We start from the raw sequence: 17,970 nt of genomic DNA, 5'->3' as shown, positions 1-17,970 counted from the left end.
AAATACTTTTTCCACAGACTCAACAGTATAAGAATATTTAATAAATATTTTAGCCAAGCTTGAGTTAAAATATGAAATTTTCTTGAGCACTTCAGAAACTGTGTTCTATAAAAATACACATAATACTTAAATTCTGCAAAAAGATAACAGTGGTTTACTAAGCAAAAGCTTTCAGACTCAGTTGGTCTTTCCCACCTGCGTGGAGGAAAAGCACAAGAGTTCTTTGTGCAGGCAAGAGTAGATCAGTTTAGCTGTCACATGAGAGGAAGATAGCTGCTTCTGCTTTTTAGAGAACAAGCACAGATTGTGAAGCCTCCGCTGTTGTATTACATTGTTCATGAATTCAAGTCCACGGGCCTCTAAAAGAGTTTTTTTATATCAGTTGGGAAGTTAATCATGGTTATGTGAACAAATGAAATACTGTGTCGTTCTTTCACTGCTGGGATAGTGTTTTCTGTCTTGTGTACAAAGTATTCATGCAACTGAGATGGTTCATGTCATGGAATAACTAATATAAAAAACAGAGTAACTCTATATTTTTAACTTGCACCGACATTATTTCAGAGCTGTACTGTTCTTATGCAAAGATTTTTGTCTTTGAACTGATCTTTTTGACTGAGGGAAAAATGTAAAATTGACCCTTTTTACACAATAGTTTTTCCCCTATTTTAAACTTTTAGGCATATTCTCCATTAGGACTCTACCTGCTGCTATATCATCTTGTTTGTCATGAATTATTACTAGTTTTTTGTCTCTGTTTCTAAAAAGCAATAGTATGAATCTAGAAGTCAATGCTGGGATAAAAATAATTTTTATGTCACTTGCATTAGTTTTGAAATGAAACAAGCATTAATGCTTTTTCTCTGAAAAAAACATTCATTCTTAGGTGGATTGTGTTTCTATTTATAAACATATTTAAGTCTTTAATCTCTAGACAGTTCTGAGTGTCTGAAATCAGTTATTATCAGTAGGTTTAAATGTTGCTTGAAAGAAAATGTATTTTGTTTACAGTATCCATCTGCTTTTTACATTTCAGCACTGAACAGGAAGAGTTATTTCCTGCCTCAGAATACTTTGTTTCCTTTGTCTCTACAATGAGAGAAAAAAATAACAGGAGTAGTACTCCTGACCAGCAAAAACTTCTCATTTTTCTAAGTAGAGATTTGTGGTAAATGAACCTTAGTAATACATTGCTGATGAAGATAGGAATTGTAATTTTAACATCATCCTATTGCAATGAATGTAACAGGGAATATGTTGTAGCTCATCATACAGTACATAAATGTAGTCTTAACTGCATAGCTAAATGTTTTAGAAGCTGAAGACTGCATGCATGAAAACAGCAGTTGTAACTAAATTATTTATATGGCCTTATCTTCCACTTTAAGTTGTGATTTTATTTTTGAAAAAATTTCATTCTGACAGTTGGCTTAATCAAGCTTGCTTAATTTTAAAGACGGCTAACTTCAAGAAGATGGGTGGGGATCATGTGCTGCTGCTTAAGAATGTGGATTTCTTGGTGATTTAGCAGATAGCTCAACAGAATCAGGAAATCTTCCAGACTGTTCATATTTGTTTTTAGTGTCTGACAGTATTTTTTGCTTTTTTGTTGTTGCCAGCAATCACAAGCAACTACTTTGCTGTAGGTCAAAAAAGTACAAGCCCAGATGGATTACACTTCCATTTTACAGATACGAACTTGCTGTGAATTTTGCTGTAATTATAGCTGAGTTGAGCTTTTGAGTCATCAGTCACTCAGAAAGCAACTCTCAAGGACACTAGCCTTACTTTCATGACTTCTGTCTAGTTTAAACATACTGTTTATTAGTTTACAAGTCCTCTTTTTTTGAGGAAGAGCTCATGTATAGGAAGAGGCACTACATACATAGTTTCATGCTTGTGCATCCTATGAAGATGGGAAATTTTCACCATTAGTTTATATTCGTTTTGTAAATTGTTTTAAAATAGAGATTGCAGGCTTTGAATTACCAAGAAATGCGTGAACCATCACACTTGTAAAACCTTTGGTGAATGACATGACATATAGGGTAATTTTTGTATTGATTTAATATTTGCCAAGACCTTCCTTTTTACTGGTGTCCAATGTTACAAGCAGTACACATTTTAAAGAAACAGCCCTCAAAACAGGTGTGCTGCAAACAGCAGACTAGCAAATTAGTCCTAACTCTTAAAAGGCTTGCTGCAACCAGTTGGAAGTAACGTTTTAGCAGCTGCATTGTAAAGAGAGGGAGAATAAGATGGCACAAGGTTTAAGAATGCTGTGGTATTATACTTTAACTAAAATTAATAGTGTTTATATTTTTTTTTTCTTTGCTGTAGTCGTGACATGGAGAATAAAGAAACCCTCAGGGGGTTGCAGAAGATGGATGACCGCCCAGAAGAGCGCATGATCAGGGAGAAACTCAAGGCAACGTGTATGCCAGCCTGGAAGCATGAATGGCTGGAAAGAAGAAGCAGGAGAGGCCCTGTGGTAAGTGGCACTGAGGGAAGGGCAATATCTGCAACAGCTATTACAAATAAAAATCCCTTAAATTTCTTTCTATTAAAAACCTCTTTTTCTTAGCAATTTGCATACTTTTATTATGGTCCTCCTGTTCATTTTTTATGAGCTGTTTAACAGGAAACTGTGGCTGACTTTCTGAAATATACACATTTATTAAGCTTTAAGAAAAAGGCATATAGCTGTGCTCATGCTTTGTGTAGTATAGAATAATACTGTGACAACACTGCCCTCTAATGTCAACAACAAAAGTAGTTCCTGTTCATTAAGTAACAACTTAAGTTTGAGTGCAAAACTGCACTACAGTGCTTTGTAGTCCCTTGATTCTTAGGGTTTTCATGACTTCACTTTTCCTTAGTTTGAAAATGTTAAAGTTTTCTATGTATTGTAACAGAATTGTATGGAATTTTTGCTAGATGAAAAAACAAACTGCAATCTTACTAGAACCAGAAAAAACCAAAGCTGAATAATTCCTTCAAACAAATCTCAACTCTGCTAAACTTTGGATGCCAGAGTATTCTATTAGCCTTTTGTATAAATGGCTCAGAAGCAGTTTTAACAAATTGCGGGCAGATCAAACCTGAAACTTATTAAGCATAGTTACAATTCAGTATGATGCTGGTTAATTAATAGCCATTAGTTACCTGTAAGTGTAGTTGCTTTGGGCCATGTGACTCCCATGTTCCAATGTGACTCCAATGTACCACTTGATGGGAGTGCTAATTTAAAGCTAAGATCATCTGATGCAGTAAACAAGTGTTTGGGGACAGCTTTTCTAGAACAGAAATAAAAAGGTTCTGTTGGTAACTTTCTGTCATGAGAAAGAACATTGAAAATGCTTACAAGTGCACCAAAAAAGCAATACCTCAAAGGGTCAAATAACACAAAACAGTTCTTACTTTAAAAATTTTTAAATGCATCTTGGTTACTACATAGCTTGAAATTGTTTCCCTGCTGAGCCCACTTCCCTTGAGGTTTCTGGGTTTTTTAATGCAACTTTTGATGCTCTAGATTCTCAGTTGCTACCATTTTACATTTTAAGTGTTTCCAAGCACTAGCAGCTGGTAACCGTAACTTGTCCATGGGCACAGGAATTTGCATTCTGACCTTCCAGGAAAGAAAAAGCATTACAGTAATTGGTAGGAGGAAAAAAAAGGCTGGACTGCTTTTTATACTTCTCATTTATCCTGTTCACTTTCAAAATCAGATAGCAGTATATTTAAAAACAATAGCAACAAAGGTTTCTGAAAAGTTCAGATTTGGAATACATTAAATATGGTGAATTCTTAAAGTAAAATGAGCAGTGCTTGAATCAAGGCTGTAAATGCAGGTTTTTCTTATCTTAGGCAGTGCCTAACTGCTAGACAACAACCTCCTCATTGTCCTCTTCTCCCTGTAGCCTGCTGAAACTGAAATGCATTTCTGGGTAGTGGAATAGCTTCAGTTGGATGAGTTAAATACTTCAGTTTAAAATAGCATTTGACCTTGTGGACACAGTCCAAATCATCTGGTAGAAAGGCACTGAGTCTGTATGTCTCTTCCTCCCCATACCCTGAGCAGGGAAAGCCCCTTCCATTTTTTTGCCTAAATCGGAGACCTCTGGAACTTTCTGAGATATCTGCTCTGTTAATCTGAAGTGTTACTTGGAGCTTCCTTCTAGCTTTGAGTCAAGCCTCTAAGACATGAAGAAATGCAGAACTAAAATGGAATCTGCCCACTGTGACTGCTTTTAATTCGATTCTCAGGGGCCTTACTCTTCTCGTGCATTGTGTAGATCTGGGAGGCAGGCAGCTGAAAGTTGTTTTGAACTATTCCATACCTCAGTGTCAAAATTCAGTATTCATGCAACAAGGCACTGTATTAGAAGTGTATGTACTCACTCTGCTTGAGCATATGTGTCTATTCATGTAGTGCAGCACTGTGCACAGTGATTAGCTCAGATGCCAGATGTGGTGTAGCTGTTCTACTTGTATGCGAGGCAGAAAATCTGGGTGTGGTTCTTATAGGGCACAGCATGCCTTAATTTTGCTGCGTTGCCTCCAGGTTTAAAGTAATTTTTACTTTGCAACAAGCGTTGTGCTGTAGAAATAGCAACCCTAGTATTTATCAACTGATACTTACTGTATATAACAGATGGATCCAACATTATAGCTCTTAATAAGCAGACAATGCATGTAGAAAACAATTCTTCTGGCTCCTACTATCCAAATGGGGGAACTGCTGTCCTTTGAGATATCATGAATGACAATTGCAGAAGTACTTTGAGAATCAAATCAGTTGCTGCCACAACTAATGTAAGTGGCACAAATGGACAGGAAAAAAGGTTCTTGCTTTTGTGTTGCATATAGGTTAACAAGATAACTGCTATTAGATGTTAATATTAGAACCTAGGGTATATGCAAACTTCAGATGTCTGGATAATGGCTTAATTATATCATGCTAGCAAAACAAGTTTTGATGGATTTGTTTTGCTTTAGTGTAAAATGATCAATTCATAATTCTCACATATGGTTTACTTCTTGTAAGGTGGTGAAACCTATCCCCGGGAAAGGAGATGGATCAGAAATGAACAAACTCTCTCTAGAACCTCAAGCTGAAGGACAAAGCACTGCTTCTTCACCTACACAGAAAGGAAGACGTAGTCCTTCTCCTAGTAGCTCCTCTTCATCATCTTCTAGGACAGTTAAATCTGAGTCACCAGGTGTTAGAAGAAAAAGAGTATCTCCAGTGCCTGTAAGTTGCAAGTTGTGATGTAATTTTTAATTTGGCTATATTCTGCAATCTTTCGCTTATAGAGGCAATTAATCCTCTCTGTGTAGGGCAAGATGCTGATACAAAGGGGTTATGACAGGGTATCACTTGAGTGAGATACGCAGCACATATCTCATGTTACGTTTCTCGTGTGGAATTTTATTCTCTTAGGTGTGTGTTTTCTTTTTAATTCAGTCCTGCTTTCAATTCTTATTTCTAGGAAATAAATGAAGAATATAGATACTCAGTCGTGAACACATGTATGTTCTCTTAGCTTGATTTGCACGAAGAGGTGCTAGTAGTTTGGTTTCTTTCCTGTAGTTTTGTATGTCAGTTCTCCAGGCAGGTATATTCCATCGGGAATAGGATTGTTGACTGGATTAAGATTCCTGCAGAAAAGTGTTACTGGTATGCTATTTGTGATGCTCTGTTCCAGATCTGATCTTTATGTACAGATTAGGGAAGATTTAGGTATGTGCATTGTTAGAAGACTAAAATCTCTGTTGTTACATTTGAGAAGATCTGTAATAGGATGTTTTGAGCGATAGTAACTGGCTTCGTTAAAGAAGATAAAGAGTATAATGTTTTGAGCAATAGTATCTAACGGGTTTGCTTTTTATAAAAATGCTTATCCACAGTTAAGTTTCAGTTGACTTGTCTACAACTTCACAGTGCAATTAGAGTAAGAATAACATCTAATGCTTTTATTGTCCCATTGCTCTAAACAAGGTTTCCAAAAATCAATTAAAATGTGTACTGCCGTTCCCCTGAATTAGGGACGAATATCACAAGTTACAGCACTGCAGCACAGCTCCTTTCCTCTTTACAAGAGAAATTGAAAGGTTAAAAAAAAAAAAAAAAAAAAAACAAAAACCAAACCAAAACCACAACAACCCACCATACTATCTAATTTAGCCTTTGATCCATTTTTACTTGATTGGTTTTCTTTGTTTTATATTAGACTTTCACAGGAAAAACCTTAGAAGTTCAGGCTATCTTTTACTTAACTGATGGACAGTGAGTCAATTATAACCTGCATCATAACGTGAAATTCAAAGTGGATATACATCAAAGCAGAAGATTCAAAATTGGACAGAGCTATTAATGCATCTTATAATGTTAGAAATGTGAAGAATTTAAATGAAGACAATTTTAATAAAAGGTTTGGGCCATTGAATTTTTGATCATGGGGAAACAAAACAAAAAAAACCATCCTAAGCTGAAAGTTGCTTTAATTGTGCAAGGGAGAGGAAGGTGTATCCTTTTTCCTTTTCTTTGGAATTTCTTAAACTTTTGTTCTTCATTGACCGTATATTCCCTTTTGTAAACTGTAGTCATAGGATTTCTTCATTTATGAAATATTAGTGCTATAACCTTATATAATAATTACCTGTATTGAGTCACAAGACTATGATTATCTTCTGATGGAATTATACTTGCTAATTCAGTAGTAATATGGTAAGGCAACCAATGAAGACTTGAAAATAGAAGCAATTTAAAAGACTCCTTTTCTGTCATAATGTCAAACAAAATTTCAGTTTTTCTTCTGCCCTCGAGTTCTGGGCATGGAAGAAAAGTAATCCTTTTAGACTATGTGACTTTAGGTTGCAGTAGTTTCAGGTTTTGAGGACTCTCTTATTCTATGTCATTTGGAGGGGGGCGGGGCGCAGAAAAAACCCAACACCTAATTAAACTTACTGTTGTCCTGGAAATGCTTATGATGGAACCATTTATGTAGTTTCAGAGTGGACGAATAACACCACCTCGGCGAGCCCCATCTCCAGATGGCTTCTCTCCATACAGCCCTGAGGAAACAAATCGTCGTGTCAACAAAGTTATGCGAGCCAGGCTGTACTTGCTGCAGCAGATAGGACCCAACTCTTTCTTAATTGGAGGAGACAGCCCTGATAATAAATACAGAGTGTTTATTGGGCCTCAGGTAGAGAACGTTTTTGTGTTGTCTTTAGCTTTTATTAATTTATAGTTGATCTTGGAAAACTGTTCAAAACCAAATTAGATCAAGTTAGTTGCCAACCCGTGATAACGGTTCTGTAAAGTAACATTTAAAAGTTGTAATCTGTGCTCATGTAATATAATGATCAGCTTGAATTTTGTCAAATATGTAGCAAGTATATTAGTTTTGTCTCAAGTTTCTCTTTAAAAAAAAAAGGGGGGAAAAAAGACTCTAGTTTGGAAGTAATTACTATTGTCCTGTCTTTCTCATTCCTAGAAGTGGCTCTGAATTGTATATCTTAAGTATTTTTGGCTAAAATTTGGCCACTTCATTTTCCTAGTTTCTCACTCTGAAACGCTTTATTTCCTCTATTCGTGGGATATATAAAAATGGCAAGCACATAACATAATTCCTTTAATGGTGGGATAATTTCATTAATACCAATAGTGAGGTCCTTTTCATAGACTTTGATAGTACTAATGTGATTCTGCACTGGGGAACATCTAGGTTTTTGAGTATACAGAAGCATCTCATTTAAGTTTGATTGCTGTCATGTTATGGACATACGATGATTATATGCATAAATTCCTTCTAGTACAAAGTGTACAAATAGCTTCAGATGATTTTAAAAAAATTGGGAAAAAAGTCAATTGAAAACTGGTGTAATAATTGTCTGCTTTTCCCTATATATTCCTGAATAATATTTGGAGAATTCACGTTTTCTGTGAGGCCATTTAAGAAGATATTTATGCCTATATGTGAAATATTTTGCATAAACTACTTTTGGCGGGGGGGTAGTACATGTTCTATGATGCACTTAAATTTGAAAAAATTACGTATGTAGTTATCAATTCAGTAGAGCGTTAGCATATACTTTTCTTTGCAGACTTGTAGCTGTGGCCGTGGGACATTTTGTATTCATCTGCTGTTTGTTATGCTGCGAGTGTTCCAGCTTGAACCCTCAGACCCAATGCTCTGGAGAAAGACACTGAAGAACTTTGAGGTAATTGATTTCTAATAGATCTAATGGCAGATCTAAAATACACTCCAGGTAAAAGTCTTTAGGACATTATCTTAAAAATGCTGAAAACTGTTGCTTTTTAAAGCAACAAGGATATATGTTTTTAATTATATCTTTAATTCAGTCTCAAGAGCTCTGTAAGTAGAAAAAAAATCGCTGCAAATAAAAGACAACTAAAAAAAAAGGTAGAGAGCTGTAGTTTACTGAGTGATTCCAATCTTGCATTTTCTACTCACAAATTTGTATATGTCTCACTGATTAGCTGAAAGGTAAACAGAGCGAGGGTCTTCAGCAGTAATTGTGTATATATTTAAAGCTGTTCTTTATTTTTAATAAGCAAATAAGTTTTTGTTGTAAAGTGTTTCTTATTCTGTTGTATGTGTTGTATCTGTTTATTAGTAAGACTTCTGAAATTCCTGCTGCTGCTGCTACTGCTAATGCATTATTGTGAAGGTGAATAGATCTTTTTTTAGCAGTAGTTAAGCTTCAGTAATATTACTTTTAATTACAAGCTGTTTGTAGCATAAATACGTCTGTTGCTATCTTTTTCTGATGTTAGGTTGAGAGTTTGTTCCAGAAATATCACAGTAGGCGTAGCTCAAGGATCAAAGCTCCATCTCGTAACACCATCCAGAAGTTTGTCTCACGCATGTCAAATTCTCATACATTGTCATCATCTAGTACTTCTACATCTAGTTCAGAAAACAGGTTAGTATTTTTCTAAAGGAATTAAAACCTTTATTCTGGAGTTTTCTTCTAATTTTGGAGGTTTAGAATCACCTACATCCTTTTTGTTCAAAGCTGCTTTCATTTCAAGCCACGTTAAGTCTCTTTATTTGCAAACAATTGAGTCAGGCATACATTAGTCACCGCTGGTACCAAGTGGGCATATTTGCTTTATAACTTCTGTTTGAAAAATGTTAAGTAGAGTTGTGAAAAGAATTTTTTTGACTGTTTATGAAATATAACTTTTGAAATGTAAGTGCAAGACTGAAGCATCTATTAACTTTGGAAACCTATTTGCGTGCATTTGTTCAAATACAGCACTTGTGCAAATGTTGACAAATGAAGAAACATGATTTTTCTTTTTCTCTCATACTACTTTGGAGAAATACTTGTGCCTATGACAATATATTGAAAAATTCTTGGGTAAATGCACTCTGTGTAAACATATATGAAATATATATGTAAAAACATAAGTAAGCATATATTTAAAAAACACTTCATGTAAAATGGGTGATTAAATTATTTTAAGGGAGCTATTAAACTATTATGATTTTTATAGTTCATACAATATTAAATGATGCCTTATTTATCAATGTTAAGTGATGCTTGCTTCTTTGACCCCCCCCCCGACTTCTACTACTTGAGTGCTTTTGCATGTTTTCCTTGATTTTTGAAAAGATGTTGGTTAATTTTTTAAACAAGTGATTTGTGCATGCGTTAGAGGATGTCTAGTCCACCCACTAGAGAGGTCAAACCGCAGAAGGCAACTTAAACTGAGGCTTTCTTTTGTGTAAAGTGAAACCTAACTTAAGGAGTACCTTGGTAAGTTACTTTGTGATAATAAGCATATAGTTAGATGAATATATTCAGACAGGCTTATAATTCTGATGTACAGATTGACACCTTAATTTCCCACCATCTTTTATTTATTTTTCCAAATTGCCAAATTGTGTCCCTGTAAATAAATTGCATAAACAAAGCAGTTAAATACATCATTTGCTCTGGAACTACTTATCTGGCAAGCTAGTTCCTTTAAGGTAGATACCTTGTGTAAGAAAATATTTTTTTTCATAGAATTGGCTTCACTGGATTGTGAATTTCACTGCATTAGTTATCACTTTTTACAGGATGAAAGATTTTTCAGTTGCTTGCCAATACACCTGATGATTAGTTCCTAGCATTACTGGTTCAATGAGATAAGTCGCTGTCTTGTGCGAGTCTAATCTTGCATGATATAAGTATTGGAGAACACTGAGCATCAGATTCATTTGAGATAAAAGTTTACTCAGTTCTGATAATTACTGAGACTTGCAATTATTTTTGGTTTACTACTAATTCTTCAAAAATAAGTTTTAAATTAATACTTGTGTTTCTATATGTGCTGTGGAAATGAGTTTTTCACTGTAAGCTTATTTTTGTGGATTTTTCGAGGAAAAAAATAGTGTCAACGATTTGCAAGGAAGTAGAAGTGAATATATGTGTATAGAAATAATGTATATACAAATTAATTTTATTTTTAAAATATATTGTTGGTGAACAAGTACAGGATTCCTGCAAACTTTTAGACATACACCATCTATAAGTTAAATTTTTGCTATGAATAGTAAGAGTTTTGCACATTTAAACAATATTACAGAAGATTAAAATCTGTGTTTTTTCACTGTGTGTTGTTTAAGTTCAGAATAATTTTTCTGGTGAAATCTCTGGTTATATCCATTTAAAAATTAAGGTGGGGGTAAATAAAATGGAAGCAACATGTAAAACAGGGAAAACGTTTTTTTAAAAATCTACATGTGACATGTAGGTATGTTAGTGTTCAGATGAATCTATTGCATCTGTTTCTGTTAGTGGCAGAAAAATTTTCAGTGGCTGTTATCTTCTGTTATTTTTTTGAGTTTTATGTATGTTCATCAAATAGAATTTACAGCTTCCTGTAATGGGCTAAAGACTACCTTGTGACTCAATACTCTGGAAGGAGTGTGATGGAGAAAAATGTGGGTAGCTTTCAAAATATAAAAATTTCTTAGTTTTTCAAAACCAAATAAGTAAAAAAGCAAAGGTGGTGTTGTTTAAAGAAGCTTTAGGGGAAAAAAAATGTAAGTGCCCAAGGCTGGGCCTTTCAATCTCTAATTGGTATCTGACCTAGTTTGAAAAGATGTCATGTGTTTTGTGACTTTCCCTTTCATTTCAACAAAGTGTTGTCTGTACTCAGTGCTTCTAAAAATTCAGTTGCTTACTTATTCAGACCAAGGTTTAGGAGAATGATTCATGAATAGCCTATAGTTATTCAGAAGTGACTGTTCCAAACTGGAAGTTAATCTTTTTTCACTATTAAAGCCTGTTCTGAATTCTGATATGCCACTTCTACAACCACAAATGTCTATTTTTATAGTATGAAGGATGAAGAAGAACAGATGTGCCCCATTTGTTTGTTAGGCATGCTGGATGAAGAGAGCCTAACTGTGTGTGAAGATGGCTGCAGGAACAAATTACACCACCACTGCATGTCAATATGTACGTTGTCATCTTTGTCTTGTTAAGTTCTTGTGACTCTAAATATGCAAAAGTATTATAACTTAGTGGTTTTGTTGGGTTTTTTGTTTATTTTAAAAGTGAAAAAACAGAAGCTTGCTCTTAAGTGATGACTGGTAGCTCTTTGAGAGTTTGGTATCATTTGGGTACTATTGATATGCCTTATTTTATCAGTTATTCACAAATCAAGTTTTTGATTTGGTGCTTTGAGAAAGAAGTTAACTGCAGGGCTAGAGGTTGGAGCCTCTTTTACCTGAGTGAAAAGATTATGTCCAATTAGAGCAAGGTTAGGAACAGACTTTTAGTCCCCTGTGACTTGTCATTAGAATGCATGAGTGTCATCTACTATCAGCTAGGATTATATAGTGAAGTACAGAGTATGCTTACATACTACGTTAAAAAGTATATAAATAGTTACAGTTTGCTTTAACAAATAAAATTCCATCTCCCGTATTTTAATACTTTTGAAAAAGTATTGCTTATGTTTGAGGTACAAAAGGAACTGCATTTCAGTTCATAACTTCTAATATTAATTGTAGTGCTAAATTGAAGCATTTCTGCATGCCAAAAATGTTTAAATGCCCATATTTATCAGGCTGCTGCAAATGGCTCAGTTCAGAAGAGTTTATCCTGAAACTAACATTCTTCAGTAAGACTTAGAAATAGTAATGCCATCTTCCGGTTTTATACACTGTAAAACCGAAGTACGTATTATCCTGTTGCTGTGTTCCAGGGGCAGAAGAATGCAGAAGAAACAGAGAGCCACTTATCTGTCCTCTTTGTAGATCTAAATGGAGATCTCATGATTTCTATAGGTAAGGATTCAGTCTGTGTATAACAAACTATATGTTTCTGGATCCTTAGTTGATGTTCCTAAATATGCTGAAGTGTTTATTTCAGTAAATGTTTCATTTGTTAATCCACATTATTTGTTGTTAATCTGTAGTCATGAATTGCCAAGCCCTGTGGATTCTTCTGTTCTCCGTGTGGTTCAGCAACAAACTCAGCAGCAATCTACAGCTGGATCACAGAGAAGAACCCAAGATAGCAACTTTAACCTTACTCATTATGGAGTCCAGCAGATCCCTTCTGCCTATAAAGATTTAGCTGAGCCATGGATTCAGGTAATTTTACTTTGTAAAAGACGCTTCAAATGTGAAAACTGATTTTGAACTGTTTTGCTAGATTTGTCAGATCAACAATTCAAAAACTTATTTTGAATCCCATCAGCTTTATGGTTGATTATTACTGGAAAGAATTATATTCAACTTGCATCAGAAGAGAAGGTTTTCCAGTCCTGTTTGAACTGGGGTTTCAGTTCTGGACTTCATCTCAGGCCTCATGTTAAAGGTCCATGTAATAAAATGTAGTGTTCTTAACTCTAGTTTTGGTTGTGCAAGTGTCACATAAATACAAAGCTGGCACTTATTGTTACCCAAGTTGTGTTGCAGGAGCTAAATGACCTAAATAACCTCTGAAGTCTAGACGTGGGTTCAAATGAGCAGGGATCACACACTTAAAAGTGGGAGAACTTGTATTGCCTATGTTTCTGCTGTAATTCTTGTCTGGTATAGCCAGACCTTGGTTTTAGAGTTGTTTATATCAATGTCTAGAAACAAACTCCATGCTGAATAACTGAAATTCAAAGTGAATGAAACCATCCTTACAGTCATCCTCTCACTTCTATTAACAGAGTTTTTGGAGTACCAATGACTTATTTATGATGTTTCATTTCTATCACAGAATCTTTTTTAAGACACTGTACCTTCTGACACATTTTTGCTGTCAGACTTCTTAAGGTGATTTTTCATCCGAAACATTTCTTTGCTCTTTTTGATTGCTCTTCTTAGGTACTTAAGTTGGACTATTATTCAGTTTTACTCCTGTAACATTGCTTTTTTCCTTGGCAGGTATTTGGAATGGAGTTAGTTGGCTGCTTGTTTTCTCGAAACTGGAATATACGAGAGATGGCACTTAGACGTCTTTCCCATGATGTTAGTGGTGCTCTATTACTGGCTAATGGTGAAAGCACTGGAAATTCTGGAAGTAGCAATGGAAACAACACAAGTGCTGGAGCTCTGGGAGCAACTAGTGGGTCATCTCAGACCAGTATCTCAGGAGATGTAGTGGTGGAATCCTGCTGCAGTGTGCTGTCCATGGTCTGTGCTGACCCTGTCTACAAAGTGTATGTTGCTGCTTTAGTAAGTAGTTGTTTACTCTTTTTATTCTAGTAATTTCGAAGTTACTTCATTTTTGAAGGGGAGGGAAAGGGAGGAGATAATGAAGTCAGGAATCCTAGTAATTGTTGTTGAGCACCACTGATGACTTAACTTCTAACCGTCATCTGAAAGCAGGATGAACAGAATCCTCAGCAAGAGTGAAAGGGCATGACTCCACTAACCAGATACAAGGAAATGCTTGCTACAGTGCTAAGTATTAACAGTAACTGTATGACTAGGTTCTTTCCAATCTCAAAGAATACATGACTAATTCTAACAGTGAATATGTAGTAAACTATTTATCCTTTGAACATTTCACTGATATTTTGAATGCAGTTTATATAAAACTATTTACAACTCTTTAAAAAAAAAATTAAAAATTGTGTGGCTAATTTGATTTCATATGTATTGCTTTTTTCCTTTCTCTTAGAAAACTTTAAGAGCCATGCTGGTATATACTCCCTGTCATACTTTGGCAGAGAGAACTAAACTACAGCGACTTCTCAAGCCAGTTGTAGAGACGATATTAGTTAAATGTGCAGATGCCAACAGGTATGGTGTCTCATGAACTTCAAATTCATTTTGGATTGTTACTGAAATGTCTTGAAGCTTCATTTGTTGCTATTTATGTGGAACTAGGAGACCATTTATAGTTGGTGGTGAAATAAAATGTGTGGATCATAAGTATAAATAGATCGTGGTTTTGTTAAAGTCTAATTGCTACCAACAAAATTCTGGCTTGAAAGATGTAAGTTTTGAAGCCACCTGATTGTATTTTTCCCACACAGATCTTAAACGATACTTTGCTTTCATAAGGCCTTTTTTCCCCCATTAAAATAAAGGAACATGTTAGGTGCAGTCATCAATCATCCCCTTCATCTCAGTTGATATTGCTTTGGTCTAATTCTCATGACTCACCTTTAAGTAGCCAGGAAGTACCAATCATATGTTTCCTCCTCCAACAAAAGCTGTTGTACATCTGTGCCATGAAGTGTTAACATAACACTTCTACTTTTTATTTCACAGTGTAATGTTAGGAGATGGCTATTCTGAGTGAATGCCTCTGGCATTTCTGGCTTGAGTAGGCCTTGTCTTCCTCTCCCAAGCTACCCTATTTGTTCTGCCAGACCAACCATTTCTTCACCTGTACTGTAAACTAGATGCAGAAGTCCACTAGCTTGATTTTTGTCTCTTTAGTTCCTAAGCAGCATTTCTTCTGAAACTGCAGCTAGAGATGCCCTGGCAATAGTCTAGCAATAGAATATCTAGACTTAAAGGAGTAAGTGAAATAGAACTGTTCCTTGTATTGCTGGATTCCTCGATTTGGCCTGGTTTTACAAGAGGATGAGGTCCTACTTGGGTTTTTGTTTATTTATTAGTGATAGACATTGCATTTCTGGAAGTATCCTCGTAAAAAATATCACAACTATTGGTAGCTTACAGATAGCGGTTTATGGAAATGTATTGGAATAAAGTGATGTGAAATCATTTTCCACGCACAATTCCAAGCTAATGATTATTTAAATATAATGATTAGAATGTTTTTCCTTGAAAGCATCTGCTAAAAGAGTTATTTTTTGGTTTTAATTTCTTATAGTCGAACAAGTCAACTTTCAGTCTCAACGCTATTGGAGATGTGTAAAGGCCAAGCGGGTGAGCTGGCAGTTGGGAGAGAAATACTTAAATCTGGTAATAACAGCTCTTCATATGTAATTGAATAGAATTACAAGCAAATATACTGAAGTCTTTTAAATTTAAGACAGCATTTATCCAATATCAGCATGGCAAAGAGAACAGTATTTCTCTCAGCAGTTTGGAAGGGGGGTAATTTGGGCACACAATGTGTATTTCTGTATGATACAGTTCTGATCTTTGTTTAGATCAGAATTTAGGTTGTGAACATATCTAATCCTTATTTTATCAACTTTTTTATAGGGTCCATTGGTATTGGTGGTGTTGATTATGTCTTAAATTGTATTCTCGGAACCCAAACCGAATCTAGCAACTGGCAAGCGCTACTGGGGCGACTTTGTCTAATAGACAGACTTCTGTTGGAATTTCCTGGTGAATTTTATCCCCACATTGTCTGTGGAGACGTTTTACAGACTGATACTGTAGTAGACAGGTACTTGCTTACACTATGTGACTATTACTCTTCGTAGTTGAATGTGTTGTTCGTGATTTCTTCAAAAAAATAGTTCTAATTCCTGTAAACAAGTAGTATATATTTATATGCAAAAGTGCACTTACTCTACAGAGTAAATGCTTGCCTTTTTTTTTTTTTTTTAAAACTTCTGACCTGTGAATCAATTTTGAAGCACCAGTGCAGCAATAAGTCTCCTTTCTACTGCAGAACTGACGGCTAAATACATTATCTTGAAATGGCTTTCTTGGTGCTAGTTAACTAGAGCATATCAGTGTATAAAACACCTCTTTTCTTTTTTTAGGTATAAGAAACTTCTCTCCCTCTTAACTTTCGCCTTGCAGTCAATTGACAATTCCCACTCAATGGTTGGTAAACTATCGCGGAGAGTATTTTTGAGTGCAGCAAGAATGGTGGCAAGAGTGCCCCATGTTTTTATAAAGCTGTTAGAAATGTTGAGTGTGACGAGCTCAACTCATTATGCAAGGATGCGTCGACGTCTGATGGCAATAGCAGATGAAATGGAAATTGCAGAAGCCATCCAGCTAGGCATGGAAGAAATGCACTCTGGGGAATGTCAACATGAAGACTTTTTGCAGCTACCTGTACCAGATAACTCTCCAGAAGCTACAGAAAGTAATACTCCTAACAATACTGTCCAGTTATCAGGGAAAAGTGGGAAAGGTTTAAGTGATAAAAAACTGAGTGCCAGTCCAGAGGACATTTCTGAGACGCTGGCTGGCCTTGCTGTGGGACTTCCTGTTTCATCAGTAACCACTGAGCAACCAAAGCCAGCCATTCAAACAAAAGGAAAACCCCACAGTCAGTGTTTGAACTCTTCTCCCTCATCCAGTCATTCCCAGTCACTATTCCCAACGCTTCTGTCTCCTTCAAACCCATCTGTACCAGCTGGCACTGTAACAGATGTCTCTAAACTCAGACCTCAGGGATTCATTCCCTGCAAAATCCCCTCACCTTCTCCTCAAACACAGCGGAAACTTTCTCTCCAGTTTCAGAGAAACTGTTCTGAAAATAAAGAACCAGAGAAACTTTCTCCAGTTTTTACCCAAGCCAGGCCATTGTCATCCAGTCACATACACAGGCCAAAGCCATCACGACCCACCCCAAGTGATGTGAACAAGCAGGGAGAAACCTTAAAAAACAGTATGACACTTGACTTGAATGATATTTCACAGTGTGATGGCAATAGTAGTAGTAGTAGCAGTGCAGTTATACCAAGTGAAGAGACAGTGTTCACACCAGTAGATGAAAAATGTCGATTGGATGTTAATGCAGAGCTCAATTCCAGCATTGAGGACCTACTTGAGGCCTCCATGCCAACGAGTGATGGCACAGTTACATTCAAGTCTGAAGTTGCAGTCCTTTCTCCTGAGCGGGCAGAAAATGATGATACTTACAAAGACGATGTAAATCATAATCAAAAATGCAAGGAAAAGATGGAAGCTGAAGAGGAGGAAGCTTTAGCGATTGCTATGGCAATGTCAGCATCTCAAGATGCCCTGCCAATAATTCCCCAACTACAGGTCGAAAATGGTGAAGACATCATAATCATTCAGCAGGATGTAAGTATACATATGGGAATTTAGCATAAGTCTCAATTGAGGTTCACTGAATTTATAAAGCAGTGCTGTTATATTTCCAAAGTTATATAAAACACAAAGGTACTCAATACCCTCTCCTAGGAGTTGGATTACAAACAGTCTGCCAGTTGAGGGTGCTAACAGAATCCTTCCATGGTTATTAACAAGTTTAGAGAGGGTATTTGGAAGAGAAACATCATGTCATGTACCAACTTTTAAAATGGCCAAGAAGGAAGTGTAAAAGTGGGGAAACCAGGAAATGGGAACAAAGTTTTGAAGTAGGAGTAGAATTGTACTGAGTCTTAATGCTGATTTACTTTGAAGGCAATTGTACAAAACCAGGCTAGTTTCTGAAAGAAAAGGCAGAGTTGGAAGAGATCATCTTGTTGGCACATCTTGAGAGAGATGTGAGATACTTTAGAAGTCAGAAGAAAGATATTTGTTTGCAAGTAGACAAAAGCACAAGAAATAAAAATAGAGAAAGGAGTATTTTATTTGCGAT

The 17,970-nt window shown here is 35.9% G+C and overlaps 1 protein-coding gene across 3 annotated transcripts in view; it reads left to right on the top strand.

The window, feature by feature from the left end:
- MAP3K1 (mitogen-activated protein kinase kinase kinase 1) overlaps positions 1 to 17,970 on the top strand; it is a 62,975-nt gene that overhangs the window by 35,508 nt on the left and 9,497 nt on the right. For 2 of the 3 annotated variants that reach the window (XM_050913357.1, XM_050913355.1), the window contains 13 exons: positions 2,341 to 2,491; positions 5,048 to 5,254; positions 7,011 to 7,211; positions 8,113 to 8,229; positions 8,807 to 8,955; positions 11,366 to 11,487; positions 12,239 to 12,320; positions 12,452 to 12,629; positions 13,416 to 13,706; positions 14,155 to 14,276; positions 15,322 to 15,413; positions 15,660 to 15,849; positions 16,172 to 17,450. In XM_050913357.1, coding sequence (XP_050769314.1) covers positions 2,341 to 2,491; positions 5,048 to 5,254; positions 7,011 to 7,211; positions 8,113 to 8,229; positions 8,807 to 8,955; positions 11,366 to 11,487; positions 12,239 to 12,320; positions 12,452 to 12,629; positions 13,416 to 13,706; positions 14,155 to 14,276; positions 15,322 to 15,413; positions 15,660 to 15,849; positions 16,172 to 17,450 — 3,181 coding nt within the window. Of the gene's footprint in view, positions 1 to 2,340; positions 2,492 to 5,047; positions 5,255 to 7,010; positions 7,212 to 8,112; positions 8,230 to 8,806; positions 8,956 to 11,365; positions 11,488 to 12,238; positions 12,321 to 12,451; positions 12,630 to 13,415; positions 13,707 to 14,154; positions 14,277 to 15,321; positions 15,414 to 15,659; positions 15,850 to 16,171; positions 17,451 to 17,970 lie in introns of those variants that run through there. The other variant, XM_050913356.1, reaches the window with a different exon arrangement.

The sequence above is a fragment of the Gymnogyps californianus genome, chromosome Z, assembly GCF_018139145.2.
Source record: "Gymnogyps californianus isolate 813 chromosome Z, ASM1813914v2, whole genome shotgun sequence".
Classification (NCBI taxonomy): domain Eukaryota; kingdom Metazoa; phylum Chordata; class Aves; order Accipitriformes; family Cathartidae; genus Gymnogyps; species Gymnogyps californianus.
Note: the sequence above shows the minus strand (reverse complement) of the source record. Positions and strands in the feature narration are given on the sequence as shown.